The 26414-nt window shown below is 38.4% G+C and overlaps 1 protein-coding gene and 1 long non-coding RNA gene across 10 annotated transcripts in view; one reads left to right on the plus strand and one right to left on the minus strand.

Annotated features, from left to right (window-relative positions):
* Window positions 1-26414, minus strand: part of prom1a (prominin 1a) — an 86279-nt gene that overhangs the window by 27885 nt on the left and 31980 nt on the right. For 7 of the 9 annotated variants that reach the window (XR_009395338.1, XR_009395336.1, XR_009395337.1 and 4 more), the window contains exons 2-4: window positions 24063-24121; window positions 23451-23477; window positions 18054-18259 (exon numbers count right to left, since the gene is read on the minus strand). Coding sequence is in view for 2 of the 9 variants with exons in the window: in XM_059346557.1 (XP_059202540.1) it covers window positions 18054-18259; window positions 23451-23477; window positions 24063-24121 (292 nt within the window). In the remaining 7 variants the exon portion in view is untranslated. The remainder of the gene's footprint in view (window positions 1-18053; window positions 18260-23450; window positions 23478-24062; window positions 24122-26414) is intronic. The other 2 variants (XR_009395340.1, XR_009395339.1) reach the window with 1 other exon arrangement.
* Window positions 1-26414, plus strand: part of LOC131982005 (uncharacterized) — an 80245-nt gene that overhangs the window by 12066 nt on the left and 41765 nt on the right. The window lies entirely within an intron of this gene.

The raw sequence follows: 26414 nt of genomic DNA on the forward strand, positions 1-26414 counted from the left end.
AAGACACTTTCAGGAACTACTTTTTTGTAATGATATATTGTCCCAGAAATATTGCAATAAACACTATTTTTGTCATTGAAAGGTAATTTAATGCCACTGCTTGCACGCAGCAGTGTGTTTGTGGAGCAGTTGTCTGAACCCCTCCTACAGTGAAACTTCATAACGGAGAGCACAGGAGAGGAAAGAAGCATCGCCACCAGAAGTGACAGCAAAACATGTCTCAGTATAGTATTTTCTGGTTATTCTGCTTAGGAAAAACGCTACTGTTTTTATGGCATCATATTGGCGAAATTGTTGGGTCATTCTTATGTAAACAAACACATGTAAACACATGGCTGAAAGGACCAGAAATTTTGAATTGTAACAAACTTTTCAGGAATGCGTTTGTTCCTGGAAAAAGCCTGGTATTAGATTGCTAGGGGATGCTTGGCATGGCAGGTCATGGCAGAAATCTTGCCTAGGACCCAAGGAAGCGCAGTGTAGAGTGGGAAGAGTGGGTGATTGGATGAAGCGTTCTCAAGAATCTCAATGAGAACGCATCTTTCAATGAACGAAGAAGAACCGTCAACAGTCCTTTTTGTTAAATGGTTGGCACATATCAAAAGCGTTTGAGATTTGTAGTTAATAGGCTAAAACATGCATAAGCAAAAAGAACAAATATGTTATAGCACTATGTGCTACCCTCAGGAGAGATATCCTTTTCATCTGTGTGGCGTCAAGCTGTGCCACGTCTGGAAGAATTGTAATGATGTTTGCCATAAATAGTGAGTAGGCCAACACAGAGTAAACTCTGTCATCATATAAGTGGAGACTTAATGAGAAACTAGGCCAAACAACTAGGCTGGGACACAGTGAAGGGGAGCCATCGGGAACCAGGAGAAGATTCAAAATGGCCACTTTCACAACAAAAGCCTTTTGTCAAGCACTTCTCTGCCCTCTGTCTCTCTCTCACACACAAGTACACTATTTCATACAGATGCCTCTCTCTTTTACACTCACAATCACACATACACACACACCCTGTCCCTCTCTCTATCTCAGGTTGTCTGTGTCTTTATCACTAGTGCCCACACTTTCCTCTCTGTTCTGTCTGTCCGGCCCTCTCTCATTTGTCCTTTTTGCTCTGGCTCGTCTGTTTTCACGTCTCTTTCACTACACCTCTATTTCTCTCTTACTCAGACTTTCTATTGTTTACCTCTCTCACCATTCTATCTCTCAAGCTTTTTTCTCATTTTCCTATAACACCCCCTCTCTTCTGTTTTCTCTTCCTCCGTCTCCTCTTTTGCCCTCAGCTCCTCTTTTCTCTCTTTCTCTTTCTCTCTCTCGCTCTCTCTCTCTCCTGATATCTACCTCCCTCTGTTTTTCCTTTGTCTCTCGCTCACTCCCTCCCCCTGCCGGTGTCCAGCAAGGTCGCTGGAATCTGCAGCCAAACAAAGACTCTTTGAGAACAACGCCAGGCGATTTCCAGTGATCTGTCTACTACACGACTCCACGTCCACCTTACTTCAGCAAGTTTAGTTTAGTTTGAGTTTGATACTTTTGTTTGGTTGTAGTTTGGACTTGTTGTTTGAGAAGAAGTGGTGTAATTAAATCAGGAGATAAAACAGAAACAAGAGAGAGAAATACATATTTGTGTAGGAATACAAAATGATCAAACAAACTATAAACTCGGGCTGACAAGCAAGAGCTGAATAACAGAAAATAGATGAGCGCTGCTGTTGATTGCATTTATGCGAGAAAACCAATTTCTCACTGATGCCGAATCAGTCTGAATAAAGGCAAAGGGAAACATGTCAGCCTCCAATAAAGACACACTCCCCCCTGTGGATTCACCTTCACTTCACCTAAAATTTAATGATGTCTTTTATATCACATATGATAGAGAAATATTCAAATGAATTCCTGTGAATAGCTTTTCATACCATAAAGCTCACTTATACAATAAAGAAATACATGAATTTTGCATGACAGCAGCAAAGAGAAGCTTTAAGTTAGAAGGATCTAAAGTTCAACTTTTCACCAGCATACAGTGAAAAGTTTAGTTTGTAAAATGGCACCACTGTTTCTCTCAATTCAAATTATTTTTACACAAACACATTGCAGGCTGAATTGCCAAATCTATCAAATACAGCATGCTTGACATCATCACCCTATAAAATTTATGGGCTGTAGCTTGTGTGCCAATCACACTTTGCATTTATTTGAAGAACACCAGCGGTGCTTGGCTGTGACCAAAACCATAGTCATTCTTTTTAAGATCTGGATACAAAATATACTACTATTGTACAGGGTAATTTTGGTATTGATACCCAGCCCTACTTGTCTCTAAACTGATTACAAGATCAAAAGTAGATCTGAATTCCTGAATCAAAACTTACATATACAAATACTTATAATGTAATATAAGTAATCCAATAAGTGATATCCAAAATATCACATGATATTGTCCAGGTAGTAGCTGACCTTTAAAAAGCCATTTCTCAATTCAGCAGCTCACTTTGTAAAAACGAGTGCTGTTGTGCTGCATCATCACATTTCCCTGTTAACAGCAACTCCTAAAATGACCCCCTAGCTCAAACTGTGGCCAATGACTGCACGGCTGTATGGCTGCTTGTTGATAGTGTGTCTCTTATTGACCACAGGGGACAATTCAAGAGCAGTGGGAGGCAAATTTACCTCTAGCAACATTCATGAAAGGGCTGTAATTCCTGTTTGAGCGAAAGCCAAATGACACATGAAGCTCTCCCTCTGGGTGGAAACCCCGCAACAGCAGATGAAGAAGAGCATCATACTAGCGCAGTGCCCCAGTATCTAGGCCACTACTGGGGGCTGGGTAGTGAGTGTTACATGGTCTGGTGGCTCAATAGCTTTTACAAACTCCAACAATGGCCTGCATTCAGCGTGATTGTAGATGTGAGGCTCGGACAGTCGCCCTGTAGCCCCTCCCTGCTTTCACGCTGCTGGAACTGTACCTCTATTATCCCATCACTCAATCAGAAAATAATAACTGTAGCCATTCATATGATTCTAAAACAAATTATATTGCTAACTATTTCAAAGCTGCTGTTTTAAAATTATTAGCAAAATGAAAAAAAAATGATAATGAAATTAGATGGCTGGTCTCCAGTGGCTTTACCACTGTTCTGCCAATTAACTGATGAAAGCAGCACAGAACAGTTTCCCTCCTGTCTTCTGCAACTGTACTCGGATAGAAACTGCTGGTTCTGTGGTGTAAGAAGTTCATATAATGGTATTCTGATAAAAATGTATAGAAAATGAATCTGTTATCTGATATATAAATGTAATAGGTATAAAACTTGGCCTAAAAGCAACATTTTCCTAAATACAGCTGGTTCTGTGGTGTTGGCATTTTAAATCTGATGCCTGCAGTGCGCCATAGGAACATCAAGTGATGCGCAGCAAATGAGGCACATCAATTGTCGCTTTCAGTGAATGTGCTCCTCAAGATTCACATCTTTTAACAAGGAAATTGTGTAGTATTTTCACTCATTTTTGTGCCAGCCTGACCTAGGTGACCTGTATTGAAAAGAGAACAGATAAGGTAACAGCATAGCAACTCGTTTTCTATTTACTGTATGTGGAACAATAAACCAGCTGATTACAGGACCTGTAATGTGCAGTACATGCATGCAAAATGCAAATACTGCACTTTATTTCCTCTGGACATCAAAACTTTTAAAACGTCATAGTGGTAGCCAGTAGCCATCATTTTAACCCATTTAAGACGCTAACAATTTCGTAAGGCCAACATTTTACTCAATTTTACCAGCCTTTCACTCCATGAGTACACTGTTTATTCCACATCTCCACTTTTTATTCACCAGCATACAGTCCCATTAACTGCTATATTCAATTTAGCTCTGTTTATATTTAATGTAGCCACAATTTTATTCAGTTAAGCCTCTGGTTAGCGTGTTTATATTCAATGTCTACTGCATTTCTCCCTCAACTAGCCATTGTTGTATTCCTTTTATAACATCCCTTTTATGCACTGTTTTATTTCTCTTCTCAGAGCTTGCCAGGTCACAGTCTAAACCCGTCTTCCCATTGCAGCATTGTGTCCTATAAAGAATTTAACCAGACACTGAATAGTTCTGACTCTAGGGCCTTTGCTCTTGGCATGACAACCCAGTAAAGACAGTGTTATTGTTTCTCTCTCTCTCTCTCTCTCTCTCTCTCTCTCTCTCTCTCTCTCTCTCTCTCTCTCTCTCTCGCTCTCTCTCTCTCTCTCTCTCTCTCTCTCTCTCTCTCTTCCTCGGAAGGGCACTGTTTAAGTTGCTGTCTGTTCCATCTAAAAAACTGTCTGCAACCATTTGATGGGAGACAACAGACCATTAATTCCACTGTAAACAGTCCACGGATGATATGAATACTAAACTCTTTGCCAAACAGCCTGTAGGGTTAAGAGTTGTGCAAACAGCCACAAAAGGTCAGGGAAATACACTTTTTTTGTCTTCTGGCCCTACAGTAATGTAGGGCCAGAAGACAAAAAAAGTCCACTAAAGGAAATATAATTTCCTGATTAAATTTTAAACCAGCCAGGCAGAGCAAGCATTGTGTCAGTTGATTTCACATCTTGGTTATGCATAACACAAGTTGTACTAAGTTAAATCAAAATCTGCCAAAAATATCTATATTTTTGTACAAAAAATGAACAGATTGTGTGGCAACTATAAAATCAATGTCTTAAATCGCTAAACCAAGGCACCATATATATAAAGTAAAGAGTAAAGTAAATTAGAAAAGAGCAAAGGTTTAGGAATTTGGAGACCATTATTCAAATATATCTCGTGGCTCAAATAAATGTCAAAGTAATCTGTGTTAATAAGCAAATCACTGAATTCTACAGTACAAGCCGCAATGTCATTTGTGAAGTTGAGAGGCAGACAGAACTCTTTTCATGAGGATATCAAAAACAGAAAGTGACACATTTGTTCTGCTCAGTAAACCATCCCTGGATATATTAAGGTTATAAAAGTAATTAACCTTTTAAGCAAATACATGATTAAAAATGTGATTTAAAAATAAATGTCGCCTGTCCAAAACAAAAAAACTCGTGTCAAGGATTGATTGTTCAAGGAATTCAAAGAGCAGGTAATTTTCTCTGTAAACAGTCACTTCATAACAATGTCTTCAACTCTATTAAGCCTTGACCAATCAAACTTATGCTTTGTACTGAGTCAGCTATGATTTGCATTTAATTATTTAGCTCTCAGTCTCTACATGAACTCTGGAGAAGGACTTGACGTTTAAAACTTTTTTTTTGCTGTCAGTTCTCAAAGCCTGTTCAGGAGTTCTGTAAAGTTAGAAACTTGCTGAATCACAGTGATTGGTTTTAATGGTGTGATCTTTTTCCCATTAAGTTAGCTCAGCATGGAGCAAACACTGCCCAGGGCGAGATGCATAAAACTCTGTTGACTAGATTCAGGACTAAAACTTTATAAGGCTCCAAGTTTGCCTGATTCAGTTTTATGAATTGCAGTCATTGTAGAACTGGGCAGACACACAGCCTATTTTTTACTCACAAAATTAGCCATAAATGGATGTAAACACACCTAAATATCAGTTTACTGATACCTATGTTGGCCCATCACAAATTAGACCTTTCAATGAGAAGAACAGCAAAGAAGCAGGGTAATTTCACCAACTGTGTTGCATCAGCAAGGTTCTCCATCACAACCAGAAAAGCTGTCAATACAAATTTTAAGAACATAGTTCCAAGAGAGCCACCTTTCATTGTGTCCCCATAACAATAATTGTAGTTCGTATAACGCCATTTTGCCGGACCTTTTTCAGTTTCTGTTTCAGCACAAAAAAACTCTTTAGTGACATAAGTCTACGTTGATTGGTCCAACACATGAGCCAATGCACTACCAGCGATCAACATTTATTAAAAACCTGTCAGGCATGTCAACAAAAAGATAACACAAAGCACAAACAACAGCTTGTAACAAAAAAAATAAAAAAAAATAAAATCAGGCTAAGTCCAGGCTTCAAAGAACATTTATACAAAAAGGGGGGGGGGACTACAAGGTGATTTTGACTTGTCAAAGCAAAATGTGGCCAGTTTACGCCACTTCAGCGTTCCTATTAGGGGTCTCTGGTGAATAATATTTATCCCTCACACTGCTACCCACAAAGTTAAAACGGTGACATAAAGAAATAAAAGACACCTCAATCTGCATTAGAAATGCTGCATTTTCTGGATTATAAATCCTAACCAATCGTCCCTGATATATAGAGCACCTCTTAGCTGTTAACGACACCACTGAGCCCTGCAGATTTGCCTTCTCATATCTTTTTTTTCTCCTGTGCAACAATGTGCCACGTCATCACTATTGTAACACAAATGTCTCCAATAAATTCCAAAGAAAGCCTGACGAAGCTGTGAACATCAATTAGTTTCACTACGTGGAATTCCTGTTAGACTTTTTTGGTGTATTGATTTGTTGCATGCACACTACAAGAACTCACAGACGATAAAAGACCCCAGGATGAGGAAAAAAAAATGTAATTAGTAAAAAATAAAATGGATTTTCAGCTATAAAATGGAAAAATGAGAAGTAAAATGATTAGTAAGAGTGAGGTCTCTCCAGGAGATGTGATAAATTATGGGATGCACAGGAAATTCTGACAACAACCTCTCCAGTTAATTAGCTTGGCAGTGGTTTGTGTAAAGCTGCCATAGTGTGCGGTCTGCTTGCTGGGCAATATTCATGCATGTAAGAGGACATAATGATTTGTGGACAAGGACAGAATGTGAGTGTCATCAGTCCAGTTCATTAAAGGGAATTCAATTAAACACCATCTCAAAAAATATTAATAATTCAGGAATTTAGAGCACAACCATGTGACTCAAAGCTCAACACACTGAGAAATCCTCTATTGATTCTAAAGTTAAGTCAAATAATTAACCCCTACATTCTGTATCTTCTCAGTATCTTTGTAACTTCTGCAGATGAAAATTGTTCAAAATTATTTGTCAAGGCCAATGGTGCATTCACATGCACGATGAGCTTTAAGTTGTAATACATGGAAACAGCATGAACAATACTCTTTTACTGCTCAGTGTTTCAACACAAAAGTAACACCAGTATTGCCTTGGTATCAAAGAACAAAGGAAATCAGGTGAGTAATGAAATATGTATTAAAATTACTTTCCAAGTTGTTCTTCCAACTTAAAGCAGCACTCAGGTGCATTTTCCTCTGTTTTACTCTGTTTTCTGAATGTCCCGACACCACATGAATGCAGCAAAATACCTTATCTCACATTGTTAACAAAAGTGAAAAATAATTGGGGGGAAATCACCGATAACCAATATGTAGCAGATATAGTCATTTTTGGAGCTGGAGTGAAAATAGACTTTTTTATTTAGATTGTGTAATCTTTTTTTTTTTTTTTTTTAAACCACTCTGCAAATGTACCCAGAGGGCTACTTTCTCAGCAAAAAAAAATAAAAATTAAAAAGTAATAAACATACAAACATTGTATTATATTATCAGCCAATTGTAAAAATAACTGAGAAAATAAAGAAATTGAATAAAAGAAAGGAAAGAAAAGGGATAATATAGCTAAATAAACATATTTACTGTTCAGTGTCAGTCAATTGCTAACTATTTAAAAAAATTAAGAGCTAACACCATCTCTTAATCATGCCAAGCAACATTTTCTGCATTATTATTGTGTAAAAAAAGTTTCCATAACAGCACATATCGGACAGCATACACCGATACCAGTATGGCTGTGATAGGCCAATATCGGCTGATAATATCTGTCAGGCTCTAGTTCAGATCTGCACCGAAATTCAATGTGTTCTTCTTCCCCATGCTACACCCTTCCACCAAGTTTCATGAAAATTGGGACCTTAGTTTTTCTGTAAATATGCTGACCAATAGACACACCAAGCCAAAAGCATGACCTCTTTTGTGGAGGTCATAAAGCAACTGATTGTAAGAAACTGAGTTGAATTGTAAATATCTGAATTAATTTTGATGTACTGTTGGTTGTTATAGACTACTAAACTTGATAAAATTGCCCAGAGTGCATTTTAAAATAGTTGGTCTTTCATGTTTTTGCAATTTTACATTTTAGTTTTATAATCAAATTGTGTTTATCTGTGAATTCCTCTCTGCTGAATCCTGTTACCAGTGCTACCCACATGAGTACAGCTTCTTTCTTTTTTTCTTTCTTTCTTTTTAAAAAAAAACATTTTGTTGGCGTTAACTGCTTCAAAACTTGGCTCTGGCACCAGAAATGAATTCCCCGCGAGGATATCCCAGTAGCTTGACATTTAGTCAGCAAGTGACATCTTCATAGTCACTTTGGCTGCCTTTATGACAGAATGAAGTTCATTTCACTATTAATGAATCCCTCTAAAAATAGCTCTGAATGTGATGATGACTCCCCAGGGAGGCTGTTAACTGACTGAGCGATGTGTGGGTTTCAGGAGGCAGAGGATTCGTGAGACTGTTTGGTTGTGTATGTCTCAAAGTGACTAATTGTGCACTTTTTGTGTCTGAGAAAGAGGGATTGTGTTCATTTATTTGTGTTATCAGTAAGTAGGTGACTGTGAGGTGTTTCACTGCAAATACTAGTCCCTTAGCTGCAGTCAAAAACACATTTCAATGAAGTATTAAAATTCAGTTATTTAATAATAAGGGCTATTTGGACTACACCATTATGGAAATAAAGAAGTACAATGCTGGCAGTGATTTTAGTAGTTTCTAAAGTTGCTAACATTACATATATGTGAAGAATTGTGAGCACAGATAGATCACATGTCCAGATGTATTTGTCTGTAGTATTGTATAGAAGTGTTTGTCTATAGGCTGTGGCTGCTGAGCTCCTGGTGCCCTTCAGTGTAAGTGGACCAGTGATGAAAAATTGTTTCTACACTTTAAGTAGGTCACTTTATTAATAATTTATCAGAATATCTATGCTAATATCTCTTGTCACATAAATAAGAATTAAATGACTCTAAAACATTTTTCCCCTTGGAAGCCCATACAGTGTGTAAACAAAACTTATGCCATAGCAATAGAATAAGAGTAGAACAGACACTGCACTGTTTGCATGTTTATTTGGCTGATATAACAAAATGATGGTTGTTGTTATGATGTGAATAAACAGTTGCTCCAGAGACAGAGGCCTGTCTTGGAACCTTGGTTGAACTGCCTTCTGCTCTCCTACCAGCAAAATAGCTTTCAAGTAGCTGAGAGCAAAAAAAAAAAAAAAGTAATTGCAAAGTGCTTTCCTACGTTGTAACAAAAGTGTGTAGAAGCATTAAGTTGTTGAATTTTACTAATGTAGCACCTGGCTTTCAATGCTTCGTACTACTCCACAGCTTGTTTGGTCAGTGGAACCTGACCTCAGTGACTTTGCGACTTGCTGTAACTCAGTTTACGTAGAAGTTTATAATGAAGTTAGCCTGCTAGACTATCAATGTCCTTTGCAAAGGCAACAGCAGGCATAAATGTTGCCTGCTATGTTGACTTGAATGGGAATGTCTGTTCTACTCCTGTTGTATTCTTCAAAAGTCTTGGCTACCAAATATATTATGTTTTCAAAAGAACTGGCCCAAGGCAGAAGTTAACTGAACCACAGGGAGTCCTGAATCTGTGGTTTTCCTCTGTTCATGTTTTCTGGTGTAACACTGTGAATCACTCTCTGGTTTTGTTATTGAGGTTATGCATTGCCATGATGTGATACCTCTCAGTACCAGGAGGATTACAACCAATATCTTGGAAGGAGGGACATCTAAATCTAAATGACCTGCAATGTCATTGGTCTGTGGACTTTGAAATGTGATCAGAAATGTGATGTTACTGGCATGTATGTTTTATGTAATTTAAGGAGGGAAATATCATTACACTGAACACAGCCTGCAGGCAGAGACACCTGGTCCTATTTCAAGGCAGATTTTATATAGCCTGATCAAAATCACTAGGACTTCAAAGGCAGTGTGTAAAAAATCTTGTTTAATTCAGAATATGCTACACGGCCCTTTAGAAACTATTGCATCATGTTGCTTCTCTTTTGCTTTATACAGAGACTTATTTTTTCAATGTTGCATTTTGTGTTTGTTTATGCAGTCTATTGTGAAACAGCTTTTCTGTATTCTAGCAATGTCTTGTTTTTATTTTTTCAGTGGCAAACACTGACTGTTGTGTTGCAGTGTTTTAGTCACGCAGCAGGGCACTGATTTTGGTCACTTCCACATTCAGTAACATCATGTGCATGACCTCTAGCATGTTTTTTTAAGATTAGTTCAAGTCACTTTTACCTCTGTTTGATCATTCTAAAGAAGTGAGGGATGACAGGAGACTTGAGGAATGGAAAAACAGGCCAGGATAGAGGCAGGGACATTGTGATATGCATCTTATACCAGAAGATATCTCACTATCTCACATTTAAACTGGCTGACTGAAGTGCAGTGTTGAATGTCTAGTTCACTGCCACATACATTATCATTAATTAGACCCCATTAAATTAGCATGAATTACTAAGCCCATAATGTTGGGACCTTTTGTGTTAATAGTGTTGGACACCCAGTGACTGAAATAGACTGCTGAAATGCATGCTGGGTAAGAGCATGAGGCAGGGGTCTTCCACTTGGTCGGAACAGGGGGAGATCTTCTATCTGTCATTTTATCGTTATGAATGTGCATGTGCATGTGGAATCGGTGCTGATTAGCACAGACTGGAATAGCTCCAGCTGTTCATTTAATAATGTACGGTGTGGCCTTTCGATAGCTGGCGGGCATGATGCAACATGCCGTTTGTATTTATCATGCATTTATGCATGAGCTTAGACATGATATATGCGTAACACACACACACGGGCTGGAGGTGAGACAGATGTAACCACTGAGAAGTGTGGAGGAGCTGTTGTTAATCAAAAGTAGCACAGAACCAGTGATCACTTTCGCATGAGGATTAACAGAGAATAAATATTATAAGACATCTTCTCTTTTTGTTCAAACAGAAGTTAAATGGATCATCTGCCAAGGCTGTGCATTTTGTACTGGAAAGACTATTTTACTTTTGTTTCTCTCACTGATCTATCCAGATTAAGCTCAAGTTGGATCAGTCGTTAGAAACTCAAGATGTGCAGCCAAACATGGTTCAAACCTTAAGACATTTATTTTAAATCTGTAGTTATTTTTCAATAGTGGAGGGCCCAAATATACAAAATAAGTAGCCCTGCATTTCTGATCACGTTGTCTGGCCGGCTTCTGTTTATTTATAAACAAAGAGTTTTTGCTTCTGTACTTATACATATATTGTGATGTATCATAGATTATTGTCTTGCAATGCATTGAGTATAGCAGAAACGCTGTGTCATGATACTATTGTTATCGGCAATGTCCTGTAATAGTATCCTTGAGTTACACTCAGAGTCCAAGCCCTATGAAATTCAAAGTGGTAAATACATTACCATTTGATGAAACACTGCAGCCATAAAACATATTTGGTCTTGAGTTATAGTGTTTCACTCAGTGCAAACATCATACAGCTTCAATGAAAATTGAAGCAAGCCAATACAGAAGATCTACTGTCAGACAGTGTGGAATTTGTGGATTCTGTCCAAATGTATTCATGTGGATGCTAAAGGAATGTTCGTTAATATGAACCGAATACAAAACAAAAAATAAACACATGATTTTTTGGGTGTGCTGGTTTATCTGAGTTCACTGATGCCAAACGTAAATGTAACAAGGCTGCAGCTGGCCATTCATTATTACTGCATCATTACTAATACCATTACAACAATTCCAATTCATCTCACTCTAAACTTGTGTCTGACTGTGGCATGGTAGCTAATCTCTGATGCTAACACACTGATTTTCCACCACTGCTAACATGTTTCTGTATAGAAACACTTTTGTTTCTCTCAGTCATCCTTTCTGCTACGTGCCGGGATTAATAGCTCTGAAAGAAATCAGTCTAATGTAATTACACGGCAAAGCAATTTGAGGATTTACAATTAATGTAGCGCTTTTAATCAGTTTGTGTTTATTTAGATTTCAAGATCCATTCACCTGATTTCACCTGATAGATCTGTTAATAAGAAGCTACACTAATCAGAGAATTGTCTTAATCTGTTTGTGAAGAAATTATATTGTATAAATGTACTGATTAAATTGACTAAATCTTCTCATCAGATTTTTCCCAACAAAGCTGAGCACAAGTTTCTGCCTCTATTGCAAAACATGCAGAATCAACTATGTCCTGAACTATCTTCTGTGTGTTTGGTAGATTTGATCAAACACAGACAACAGGCCCATCTTTGTTACTTAGACAGCACATTTGTAGCCAGAGCATTTGAGCAGGAGTGTGTGCATTCTCAACATGACTGGGATCAGTGTGAATCAAATCCCTACAGTGAACATTACTCATTCACATTTACAACCACAGCTATTTGGCAGCTCCTGTTGGATTTGACCCTGCCACCTTCAGAGTAAAGGCTGATGCAGGAGTGAGATTTTTCTTTTCATCTCCTGCTCTGAATCTGTCACATAAATCACATGTCAAATATAATTATAAAACCATTGCAATGATTAAATCTAGACATCTTAAGGTATAATTGCCATAAGAAATCCTTCAATGCCTCTGCATCAACTGCATAATACCACTGAAATGTCTACAATATGTGAAAGAAGCCCTATCCGTCAAATTTTAGGGATTCGTGATTTTTTTTACAGATTCAATAACTGCTTATTTTACTTTTTTATATTTAACAATAAGTTTATTACCTGTTTTTATGCACAGTGAGGGCAAGAAAGGCTAAGAGTTACCATGTAATACTCCTTCGCTCTTCTACCAAATCTAAATGACAACACTATTGTTAGCAAAACATGAACTTGTTTCCAACGTACTTGAGCTTTGATAAAGCATTTAAGAATTCATATTAAAAACTTTCACATTAACTTAAAATCAGACATGTTATTGTATTGAATACTCATATGCAGCACTTGTTAAGTCAATGAAAGCTAGAGGTGCAACGGTACAGGTAACCCATGGTTTGATCCATACCTCAGTTTTTGGCCCACGGTTTTCGGTACCTGTTTTTTGTTTAACCCTTTTTCTCCCAAAACTATCTCTTTATTTTGCTTGTCAGCAAAAACTGCACATTGCAGTAAGTAAATTCCATTATCACGAGTGTACTGAATAATATAACTTTCCACAGACTGGAGAGCCACATCATTACTGATTACTGATCACTGTTTACTTACTTTACGTCTGTATATATCTCCGCCTTCTCGGCAGTCGGCAAGTATAATGACAACGGCAGACTACATGGGCTCTTTACAAATGTTGCTCCTGGCTTTGTAAGCCTACATTGGCATCCAAACACAACATGTACAACACATTTGTGCTGCTCATCTTGATTGCGATTACATTCTTATTAACACTGAACTTAAGATGTTAATGTTGGACTTTGTTGTAAGCTAAAGCTAGCCCGCTAGCTATAATATATCTAATATATTATACAACTGTTAAATAACAAATATAGATTCTCCCTCTTGTTCACTCCTGATGCACAGTTTAATTGATAGCCGTGTTTTGACTATGGGGGAAAGTCACCGGGAAAGTCTCAGGCTGTGGGGCGTCTTGGGACCTTTGATTGACAGGTCACTAACAAGGCGAGACGTCATCAGGAGAGAAGCAGAACAATGCGTATCCATGGCAACGTGTCAATAAAGTTATATATAACGTTATATAGATATAAAAAAGGACGTTTACCAGTTTGGTCTCATAACTTTGAGCCTTGTCACTGTATTTTCACTTAATGTTTATTTGAACAGTTTGTTCATTAAAATGTCTTGTTCGTTTGGTTGGACTTACAGATACTCCAAGGAGTCGCTGTTAATTTTCTGAGGTCAGTAACATACATTTTGTTTTTGTTTTTGTTTTTTGCTAGCCAAAACTAACACCCCAGTTAATGCTCCAGTTAATGCTAATATGAATTATCAACGGCTTCTCTCAGTCAGGTTGAGGTGTAGAGAGGCGTGTAGTCAGTGTCGTCAGATCCCTCTCGCTCCTCCACAGTACAAATAGGGTCTGCTCCCCGCATCGGAAACAAGATGGCGACGCAAGATGGCGACGAGTGAAGCAATGAACTCGATGCTTCCAACGGGCAGTCCACAAACCAATGGGAGACGTCACGGTGACTACGTCCATTATTTTTAGACAGTCTATGATTGTAAACAAACAGAGATCGCGGAATGAACACCTCCTGCTGCAGCAGCACATACACACTGTACTGCTACAGATCTAACTGTAGCTAACTGTAGCTAACTGCTCTTCTTAACAAGCCGGCCCCCGGCTCGTTAGCAGCTTGTTAAGAAGAGTAAGAAGGAGTCGCTGGATTTGTCTCCAGTCGCTTTCTTGAAAAATAGTCGCTAAGGGGGTCTGAAAAGTCGCTTTTTCAGCAGTGTTCCCAATTTAGCAACTTTGTTGCTAAGCAGTGTTCCCAATTTAGCAACTTTGTTGCTAAATTGGGAACACTGCTTTGCCAGCTTTTACAAAGGTGTGTCTTGTTGTCATTTAGAGTACTACGTCACATCCTGATTAGCGATCTATCCAATCAGTAACCAGGCTGTTTTCAGGGGAGAAAAAAGACCCTGCTCTTCAAAAGGGACTAAAAAGGTCCCGACAAAAGCTGGCTCCGGACTGTTCGTATTCAAATTAGGGGCATCTGGCGAGTGAGTATGGGTATTGCCCGGTAGTGGAAACGAGCCTAATGCCAGATCACAAACCCACTTTTCTAACCTTTTAGATTATCAATGCAATGCTGCTTTGAGCTGCTGCTTCAGTTTGCAAACACAGGATCAATTTAAATAGGGAATTGATCTCCTTCTTAAGTACCACTGTGAAAACCAGCCAACTGTTATCAGTGGTTGTCATGTATTAGGTGAATTAGATAAAAGGGATTTATTGGGTGTCAGAGCCGTAGGGTGAGAAACAATGTGAACTACTGTAATGTCAGGAAGGGGTGATTATTACATACATTAATCCTCCTAATTTACATTTATCTTCTCTGTTTTGACATTTCATTCATTTTTTTAGTATTATATTATAATTTAACATGAGTTTTTATTAGGAGGCAGGGATGATTACTTCCCACTCTCTGTCACTGGAATATGTACATGCATATTAACTGCCATCATGTTAGTTAGACAGGGTATGTCATGTTACTTAGTCTGCAGACAATGGTTTGACATTTCATGGCACAGTGGTTTAGTTCATACAGCAGATGTGAAACATAATAACATAATAACATCTAAATAGACATTAAAGTTTTTTTTTTCACGAAACAATTGATCAGTTGTCAAAAGGATATAATCAATAGGTAAGTAGGCCCTAAACTTATATCATGGAGTGTAAATATATTTTGCCTTCAGGCATATTCACTCTCCTATCTCATCCTCAGCCAGGTATTGTCCTCACCCTTACCTGGCTGTCTTATATCCTTCTTAATCCGATTTAAAAACTTCTTGGGAAATAAATATCACCCCTGCCACTGCACCGTGCCTTGCTGTCAGCTTTCTAGTGGTGGTAAAAAGCAGTCTCGGCCCTGGCTCGGTGCTCATCCCTCTCCTGCCTGTAATTGCTTCATTAGAGCCACTGCAGCGTCTCTGCCTGGTAACTGGGGAGATTTAATAAGAGCTCTGAGGATGCTCTCAGACTCTTACGTCTGGGCTTCTAGGATATTGCCTTGGAATTTCTAATAGCCGGGCTTCCTTCCAACAAAGACAAAAAGTCAAAGAACATCAAACTAAGTACACTCCTGGATCCCTTCAGTCCTCACACAAGAGGCAAACACAGCTCTCCCATGCCTTTTGTACCGTGTCGACATCCCCAGCGGCTACTGCTTCTTCAGCCACTGAGCAGTCAGATGATGTAATAAGTTCATATAGAAGAAGCACAGAGTAAACATAAAGCTTTACTCCCAAACATTTTGAGTCCACTCCTTAACATTCTTTCATCATTATGTGCAATTTGAATTAAAATCTCATGACTTACAAAGATTTTAAATAAGTTCTTGAAACAATATTCAGGTGTCCATATGAAGACTGAAAAAGGTTTTCCTTACGTCCAGTGTCCTTGTTTGGACAAAAACATACTCAAAGGTTTATCTGTAGTTAGTATGAGACCGCAGTAGTCTGAGTTAAATTAATCAAGGGTGTTTTCTAAAGTTACTGTGGTTTCAGCATAACATTACCACTTTGTGTTTCACTGTTAAGCTACAGTGGAAGATATCTATGATTTATGATAGAAATATGGCTGTTCTGAAGATGTGTTGTTGCTGCCTTTCAATGAATAGAAAAATCTATGCTTTGGTTGGTCACAGCCAAAAGACTTTGCTAAAATGGAATTGGCTCTGGGGAAAGATTTTATGAGATAAACGTCTGCATAAAGATATGCCCGTTGTCATGAATAAATAGTCATTTTCGATGTATCCACTGTAAAATGTGCCACACACTGGCAGACAAGTCTGTAGTGGCTTGGTAGCAGCTGATGACTTGGATTTAGATTTATTGGTATTTTTGGACATGATAGAAATGACAGGGTCCAGGTCGCCTGATATCAGACAGCATTGTCACCTTGTTACACTCTGTTTCCATCTTCAGTCTGGCAATGACTTTACTAGCTGATTGACGTGGGGGAGGGGGAATCTACTCTCTTTAACTTATCACTGGAGACCACCTTATCTGCCTGAAACTATAATGTTTTAGTCGACACTGATAGCCGTGCCAACCTACTAGTTTTGCCTGTGTTGTAAGAGTGAAGCAGAGCGAAATAAAAACACTTTGACTTTGGGTGATCATCTTTAGTCCCCTCTGTTGTGCTTGTATCAATTGTTTTTCAATCAGGAAACTGTATATTATGTCATAATGCCAGATGAATCATTCAGCTCAGTGGAGCACATTCAAAGGTCTGGAGCCAGCTAAGGGTCATTTCTGCTCCAGGAAACCAACCTAGTTTTCTTTTATTTTAAATCATCTGCATTTTTCTTTTCTTCAGTTTTGGTTTCTTTGCTTCTATTTCTCATTTGCCAGGGTATTGGCCTTGCAACATTAAGAAAATGTACCCTAAGCAACTGTGAGATAAATGCTAGTGAAAAAATGAAACCTATCTTAAGTCATGACCTTCCTGCTGACCTGCAGTTTTCTATTTTCACATATAGAATATGTATACAAGTCTATTGTCTGGGTATCCACTACTGTACGGCCAAAAATAGCTGGAGGTTCTATCTATTAAATTCCTAGATTACAACAATTAATCACACTATATTGGCAATGTAGGAATTAATTCTTCTGCTAGATTCACTTTATTTCCCACAGGATAAAATCATCAGCCAAATGCTTAAAATGTGTCTGTTAAATGGAGAAATGCCAGCTGGATCAGTACTACGATTAACCCTAAAGGACGATGCAGTAGGTATTGTAATTATTATACAAGAAAGCCAAGGAGAATACTAAGGTGTAGATGTGACAACCATTTAAAACATGATAAATAGTCATGTAGATTAATTATGATTCTTGGCTATGTTGTGGATTTGAGTGTCATTTGTTTATCTTTGATTTATTAGTATTTTAGTTTTTAGTGCATTGATGTGAGTGAAGAATTCCCACCACAGTAAAGGAAAGCTTACAGTGTGAATCTCCTGCAGATTATAATGACCAGTGATCTAGGCTGAACACAAGTATGAAGGGTGCTGCCACATATAACTACAGTAGGAATTTACTATATATAGCAAACAGCATGGGGGATGGGCAAAGCTGATGACCGTGTGTTTGTGTGTGAAACAGACTCACAAGATGACCAGAGGTGCATGTGTGTATCATGTGTTTTGGTTTAAATTGTGTGCATGTGCACAACACTGTAAAAGACAGAGGTGTAGCTTGCTTTTACTTTCGGTGTATTTGTGCATGCATATACAAGTGTGCACATGCTGCACCAAAAAATACACGTCTGTTTGCAAGCTGATAGTCATGTGTGTGCATTTGTGTGCCATACTCACGTGATGACCAGTGAGGTGGAGAAAAGCAGTGTTCCCAGCAGGCCACGCCGGCAGTCTGCGTTCTTCCTCTGGCGTTGGTGCATCTCGCCGCCACAGTTGTCACAGCAGCGGCACATGCAGAAGAAGAGGCCGACTATCGGCACCAGAACTGCGAACAGCAGGCCGACTGCTGCACATATTAGGAAGCCTATCTCGTAGTAGATGGCCTGGAGTCAGCAGGGGGGATGAAATGAAGAATGAGGGACAATTTATTTAGGATACATAATGGAGAACGGAGATGAACAGGGGAATGAGATGAAGAGAGAATAGAGGGATCAGAGGTGGGAAGAGAAAAAGGGAGATGAAACAACGAGAGGGGAAAATGGGATGCGGTTTGTTGAGCGAAAACAGAATTGGATCAGGAGAGGTGAGCAGATGAGTTGGGGAGTGAGGGAGAGAAGAAAGGATAGATTAATAACAGCATAAGGGAGAAAAAGGGAGGACACACAGAAGGAGGCAGAGGATAAAATGAGCAACAAATCTAAAAATATCTGGTAGGATCCCACCTCTGGAAATTCTCTCTCTACTCTTTGTCCAAAAGGGATTTGTGGATAAACAATAGCATACACATTGCATAACACTACTCACTGCTGGAGAATCCTTTCTACAAGCCAATTGAACAACTGACTACATTATTACACAAAACAAATGCCAAGACCGTCTTTGTTAAAATCAGTCGGATAACAATACTCCACTGAAAGTTGGGTTGCAATTACAATAAGCTAAACATTGTTTTTCAACATACATTTTCAGTAAACTGCAATTTGCACTGAGAAGATAGCAAAACATAAAGGATGAGGAGAAAATACTCATTGGAGTCAGAGCCATCCACGTGGCCCTGCAGTGCAGTTTTTTCCATTCTAGTGAAGGGGAAAGACAGCATTTCTGATGAAAAACCTGCTTCAATGGGAATAGACTACAAGGCAGTTAGTGCCCTGCAGAACTGAAGTACGTTGGACTTGAATCAAGTTATAAAGTCCAGATTTTTCTTGAAACAAGGTGTTAATTACACCTGTTTGAGTGCAGTCTGTCCTTTTTAATAATTTAATTACAGAAAGTGTCAGTTTCCCCCAAAATTATGTGCCTGACTCAACTAGTTTCAGTTTATTACCAGTTGAGGATTACACAAAGTTGCAAAACTGAGGTAAAAGTCTTCTCTGCAGATTTTTGTCCCTTCATTATAGTTTGGATTTTAGTGACATAATGAAGGTAAAAACCTTCCGTTTTATACCTGAAATGGAAGATTTGCTTTATGAAATGAGAGTTCATTTGGTACATCATGATAGAACTAATGCAGTCTGTTACTATTATTATTATTATTATTATTATTATTAATAATAATAATAATAATAATAATACAAATAATAATAAAAATAATGAATTGATCATCAGCCAAACCCAAAAGCTGATTTTACAGCCCAGGATCCTACCTTAATGGAGGACATAACAATTCACCCATCCCATTTTATCAATAAGACACGTATACATATAAGTATACTATATAGTATATAGTATACTACAGTCTCTAAAATGACTATATATGTTTAATCAACACATAATTTAAACATCATTACCTTCATGAAGTGAGAAGCTATCATACAGCTGTTGTATTAGACTGCAATAGTTTAAGCAAGGTGTGGCTAATAACTCGAATGAAAATTTTACTGGACAAACTGGAAAATGGATAGATGTCAACCTTAAGTCTTCACCTGTAAAACATTGTTATACAAGTTCAAGTGCACTTGTGAAATGCAGATATACAGTATCTGCTGTGAATGGGTAGATTATTAAGGTTAGGGTGCAGTTTTGTGGGTTAAATAGTTAGTAGTGAGGTCAGGAGTTTAGTAAAGTCATTGTGTCAGTAGGACTGAAATGGACTGAACCTGGAGCAGGAGTGAGCATAGGATTGCTGACTGTTGTATATTCAGTGCAGGGAGAGTTATTCTAAAACATAATCCTCTACAGATTACCGACTACATGTCCCAAAATGTAATTTGTAACATATTCCGTTAGATTACTCAACGCAAGCAATGTATTCTAAATGCTTTGGATTACTTTTAAATAGTCTTGCTGAGCTCATTTGTCAGACTATATTTCCACGCCAAAAACAAATTACTGCCAATAATGAGTCCTGGCTGTGCGTTTCTTCCAGTGTCCTGTTGTTGCAGATGCACTGCATACCCACAAATAGTTGCACATTGTAATTAAATCTCTTTTGAATACATATAAATGTCTTATTTCTCATTCAAATGTCTTTTGTTCTGTAGAGTCTGTTCATAGGAATCGTGTGCCTCGTGAATTTCAGAACAAATAAAACAAAAACAAACAAGAAAGACACTCAGACTACTCCGTAGTACAGGTAGTACATTGATGTTAATCGGTCGTTACCCTTAAAAGTACCAAATTCAATCTCTGTATTTAGACAAGTACTGTATGCATTAGGAATGTGCTTTATCATTGAATAGTCAGCTGTGAAATCTGTGCATTCCTCATCACAGAACCTTAATAACGCTTGACTTTGATTGAATATTAGAAATATTCAAGGTGACTCAACACGTTTTCTAACGAATTCCCCCTGATTTATTGACAGAGTTAAATTGCTGCCGCTGGCAGGTTCTCAGCAGAGCTTCCACCTCCTCTTGTCATGTACCACAGTGCTTTCACTTAATCTGCTCCTATCTAAACCACACTCAGCACAGGCTTTGGAAATTGGCAAAATTGAATAGGGGATTGGCAATTCCCCCACCGCATGTAACTTGTCACAATGATGTTCAATAGCTTCTCGTTATGAAAGGATCAAAGCAGGGCTGCTATCACTGCTCCTGAATGGACGAAGCGCTCTCCCGGCTGATTCACACTAATCTTAATCGCCTTCATAAGTCAATGACCCTGCCTTCTCCAGGGACCTGCGGCTTTTTGGCTTTTTAACATGCAGGCTGAAAAGAAGTGGCTGCTGAACTTGTCAGAGAGGAGTATTCTTCTATAGTCCACACCTCCAAAAGCTTGTGTTTGGCTGAGCGAAGCTCCTGGCTGTGTCAAAACATAGTTTACAAGGTATAGGGAGAAAAACACTCAGTTTTTCTCGGCCACACCCTTTCTGACCTTAAGGCATACAAACAGGGATGATTTCAGGGTCAATGGACGCGGAGAGAAAAAGAGGGAACCAGAGAGTTTTGAAGATGTAGAGGCAGAGAGAGACATTGGGCATGTGTGAGTGTCTGTGTGGTCTGTCAGCTGAAAGCACCAATGTCAACCCAGTTGTTGAGGACATTTTGCAAATATGAACGCTTGCATTGTCATTCTGCTTCTGGGCTCTGCTTGTTATTGGGTGAATCTTCACAAAAAAAAGGTCAAAAATGTTTTTTTTTTCCACCACCACTCTTCAAGGGCCTGCAGCTCTGACTATTTTTGGACTATAGCTTTGTCTTGGCAAATGCCCAAAAGAAGATGGTGACCTTCCAATAAGAACAAACTGGATGATGAGGTGGCATCATGTCTGAGTGGTGAAGACTTGTAACTTTAATCAGATTTAAATCAAAGCAGCAGCCAGAGCCTGCTGAAGTGTCCTCCAACAAAATGCTGTTACCCCAAACTGCTCACAGACTGTGGGCTAAATGCCTGAGTTATAGTAGAAGCCAGTGTGAATGAATTAATGTCATGGCTCACATCCTGCTCGATAGTAAATTGGACTGGATACGACTCTGGAACCACAAGAGAAACATGGTATTTTCAATTATATCTTGTCTGATTTTCAAAGTAGTTAAAGTGAAGACTGCAACAAACATCAGCCTTTGATCACAGTGGGACTATTTAAATCCACTGTATGCTGGGAGGACTTTTCACTGATTAACCTCCCTAGCCATCATTACCTGCTTTGCATTTATTTGATATACAAAATATTCTTATTGCAAATCACATATCTAAGGACGGACCAGAAAACTGATTATCTCTTTCGTTTTACTTAGGGATGCAATGGGATGCACATAGTTATTTTGGTTATTATCTCTGCAAGGTGAAAACATGGTGAGTAGTTGGTGTTCATTCAATCAAACATTAAATGTGTGCTGGTCATTTAAATCATTCAATCCTGTTGGCTGGGCCCTTCTTTAGACACAATACGAGATGAATAAATAACCCTTTTCTGTTAACTCTGCCGCCATCTTGACTGTAAGGAACCCTGGGGGGGTCAAATGAGTGAGTTCAACTCTTCTTGGCCGAGGTCCGCACAATGCTTAGTGCACTTTTCTTGTTTCTTGAGGGATGTTTTTATTAAAGCTGTGGCAGCGCTGTGCACCATGGTCCAGGTCAGTGTGTGGAGATTTATGGTAGAAAAGAGTTTTGCCAACATCAGCACACAAAAGATCAAGTGTGTGTTTCTGTGTGTTCATGTGTGTCCTCCTGTCTTTGCTGTGGTTTGGGTGGATATCAGAGCAAATGCTACTGAGAAGCAAATAAGACGCCTGACCTGCGCTTTCAAAGCTATTCTGTCTAAACATTTATGTTCCTTCACATCTATTCAACATGACTGCATTATCATAAGTGTTCTATCCAGGAGGTAATCCAGTCATCACAACTAGATAAACAATTAAACCTGCAGCATTAAAATAAATTCATAATAGGGTTGGGACATGTACATTTTTTTTTCTTTGACAGAATAAAATGACAGAAAAAAATCTAAACAAATGGCAGTGTATTTCAGCCAATCGCCAAAAGTTCATTTATTAGTCCAATCTCCCAATCCTAATATATTATATCATAAACTGAGTAGTAAAGGTTGAGACTTTAAAATATATCTTATCAAACTGGTATTTGTATTTTTTTCTTCAGTTTTAATATGGCTTTGACAGGAATGTCCATGTTTGTGTTACACGCTCAGTTTCTAAGACTGCCACAAGTCCCCAGATGCCAAGTTGGAAAACAAATGGTACTTTTACACAATAATGATAACGTAGGAGGTGTAAAAGAAAATCGCAAATGGTGTCTAAAACAAATGAACTAAATTTAAGCGCGCCAAAACTCTTCCTTTGCATTCTAGTCAGAATTGTTGCTCCTCTGTGAAGCTAAAAATAATTAAATCAGGACTTAAATGAGACAGGAGTTACAGTTTGGGCAAACTAACTTGGTGTTTGCAAGGTGGAGAGGATGGCTGGATGAGAGTCTTAGGGCTGCACAAATAATCACAAATATTTCAAATGATAAAGATGTTAAAGTAAACAAAAAATGTAATATGTCAACTCAAGTGTAACATAAAGTTTATCATTTTAATGCGAGATATTGTGCAACCCTGGTGACTCGGGGCAGTGAAGCATGACGTGACAGGGGAAGGGTTGCACTGTAAGTCCAGTGTGCAGACTTTACCTGAAGGGTCAGCACTATGTTCTCTGGCTGAGGGAGGCCAGATCAGATCAGAGCAGATCAGATGAAGAGGGCATGCAGAAGACAAAGGCAGCGTCAAAGAAAGAGCAAAGCCACAAAACAAAAACATGTGGATGAGATAGAACTAAAAAAGAGAAATCAAAGGATTCAAAACCGGCATGCATATCCACATAGTTGCATATTTTAACACTGCGCACAGGCAAAGTCTCCCATAATTGAGAGGAAGGTACAGAGTGAACTTTTTGATCTCAGGGACTGTCAAAGAGCTAAAAAAAAATCTTTGGTTATCAAAGTCGTTCCTCATGAAAACTCAAGATGACGGATCTGTCTCTAAATTCACAGGTTATGCCAAAAGCAATTACCATATTTTTTCTGGGGTGCCAGTAAAAAGATGGCCATTTGCTTGTAAATGCTATTTTCACCCGAAGAGTGGGCACTAGAGTATCGCAAAGGTATATTTCGCCTATATTTATATCATAAATTGCTGAATCCAATCATTAAAACATAATGCAAACATGTAAAAAAAATAAAATAAAAACAAGCATAGCAAAACATCATTTTTACACACACACACACACATAAACACAAGATTACCTTTTGGTATTCCGTCTGAATGGCTCCAAACTTGTCCTTTGCCAGTTTGACAATAAGATCTGCAACAACACAGAGAAAACAAACACAGACAGCATGAAAATATCTGTTGATTTTCTCCATCCAGCCATAACTGCATTGGATAATTGTACATTTGCAGATTTATAGCTTGAAAATTAAAATAACAAACTTTGATCTAGTAAATTACAACTACCTCAGTAAGTGTTACTTTTCTGACAAAGTTAAACTCCTTAGTGATGCACACAAAGTTTCTCAATTTATTTAACTACCAAATTTATGGTAATTCTCAGCTCTTATATAATAGGCCCGGCATGGAAACTTTCCTCAGCCAACAGCAGGAAAGTGCAGAATAGAGTTAATGTTAGAAATTAATGCTGTCAAGCTGAAGCAGCAAGTTGTCATCTTTGACAAGATGGTGTCAGGAAATCCTGAGCCAAACTCTGACACTGCAGTGTCCCTTCATCCACATCTCTTCCCACTGGGTTTAGACCGGGGCAGGACTGACAGGACGAGGAACTTTTGTATTATTTATTTCAAGCCTGACATCATCATGTTAGGGTCCTGTCGATGTTGTTGATATTCTGGTTTCTTCTGGATCTCAGAAGAACTCACAAGGAAACTCTAGTTTGGGAAACTGGGATTCTATAAGTCGTCATATTTTATATAATATATTAGCAAACTTCTAGCAGCAGTGCAAAAATCATTATGTTCATTAGAAAAAAGCTGATGGTAAAAACTGTACAATTCAGAAAAATAAAAAAAGGGAACAATTCATTTAGTTTATTCTTTCTTTGGACTTCATGTTTCTGTTGTCTCATTCATGCATTGTTCATTTCTTTAAAATAAATGTTTTGACTGCTTTGTTTTTGAATACAGCTCTTGCTTTAACTTTAAGATTGCAGGGTAAAGATAAACAATCTAACCCTTATTATTATTATTATTTTATTTTTTTACCCAGAAATAACATCACAACATTCATAAATTTGACTGCATGTGATTAAGAGACATTATGTCAACCCTAAATGTAACATGTTTTTTTAAATAACAAAACAGGGTTCTGTTAGGACTGATATAATGGTAGGGGACTCACTGAATAATAGTTGTTTGTTAAGGATAGTTTCTAAAATCACAATGCTTCTACGTAACAATTCACATTCCACCCACTTAAAAAATGGAAATCGTGGAGAAAAAAACAAATCTATCTATCTCCTATCAGATACAGTACGTCTCTATTCTCTTTCATATCTACACCTGGAGCAGCACTGGCTGTGACTCATCATATAATGATGACAGAGACAGCAAGTCTTCTCAGAGGCAATCAGTTTCCAAAAATAAGGTTGCAAATGACACAAGGGCCTTTTTCCTCCTTCTGCAATGCAGTGTTGCCTATTTCTGAAGGAATAACATCTCCTACAGATAAACTGTTGACAATAATTGTTTTTAATTCATCACAAAACAGACTGATGATCCCCGCCTCTTATTCAAAGCATGAGATTTGTATTAACAGGAGGGCGCTCCAGGCTTAAACCTCACTGAGTTATTATGGCTGTTTAAGAAGAGAGGAGCTTATCATTTAAAGCAGTCGTGTCTAATTGTCTTTATTTAAGCATTTATTAATGCTGGATTATTTGACTGAGTGGGGTTTTTATTTCTCAGTCAGTCTTTGTCACACTATAGTTCCTCATCTGACCTGCCTTGTACAACCACAGGTTTGTTCTAGTTGGCAGAGCTAGAGCAGGTGCAGCTCAGGTGCCTTGCTTTAGGCAGTTTGATCGTTGTTACAGTGAGTGAACAACTGAAGGTTTTGATAACCTTTTTCTGGCCAGAATTTTCCCACCATGGTTCAGGAAACACAAATGAACTTTATAGGTCAACCTGCCATCGTAGTTTTCCAGCTTCTAGGTTAGTTCCTCCACCCCAGGACGTCTGTCGTCAGTCACTATTGTGCATTTTTCTGGGCGAGGTGTAAAATGATCCAAGTACAGCGAGCTGAGCCCAGCTATCGTCTTTTCTTGTTGTAGTGGCCCTTTGTGTGCATTTCACAGAAGCCCCTGACCTTGTCGTGAAGGTGTTTTTAAATTCCTTTTGTCCCCACAGGATACAAACTGTAACGATGGTAAACAAGATCTCTACAACTGCACAGTAAGCCTTCAGGCCAAAACATTGCAGTGCTGTAATATGTCAAAATATGTGAAATGCTGCTTCAGACTTGTGCTGACCTCGAGAGGCGGAGATTTTGGAGGAAGATATCAGCCCCAAAAGAGGATGATTGAAGCTAAGAGGGATGGATCAATAGCAAATTACTTTTTTTTAATACACTTTTTGGGAATATAT

This window comes from Centropristis striata, chromosome 12 (genome assembly GCF_030273125.1).
Source record: "Centropristis striata isolate RG_2023a ecotype Rhode Island chromosome 12, C.striata_1.0, whole genome shotgun sequence".
In the NCBI taxonomy this organism is placed as follows: Eukaryota; Metazoa; Chordata; class Actinopteri; order Perciformes; family Serranidae; genus Centropristis; species Centropristis striata.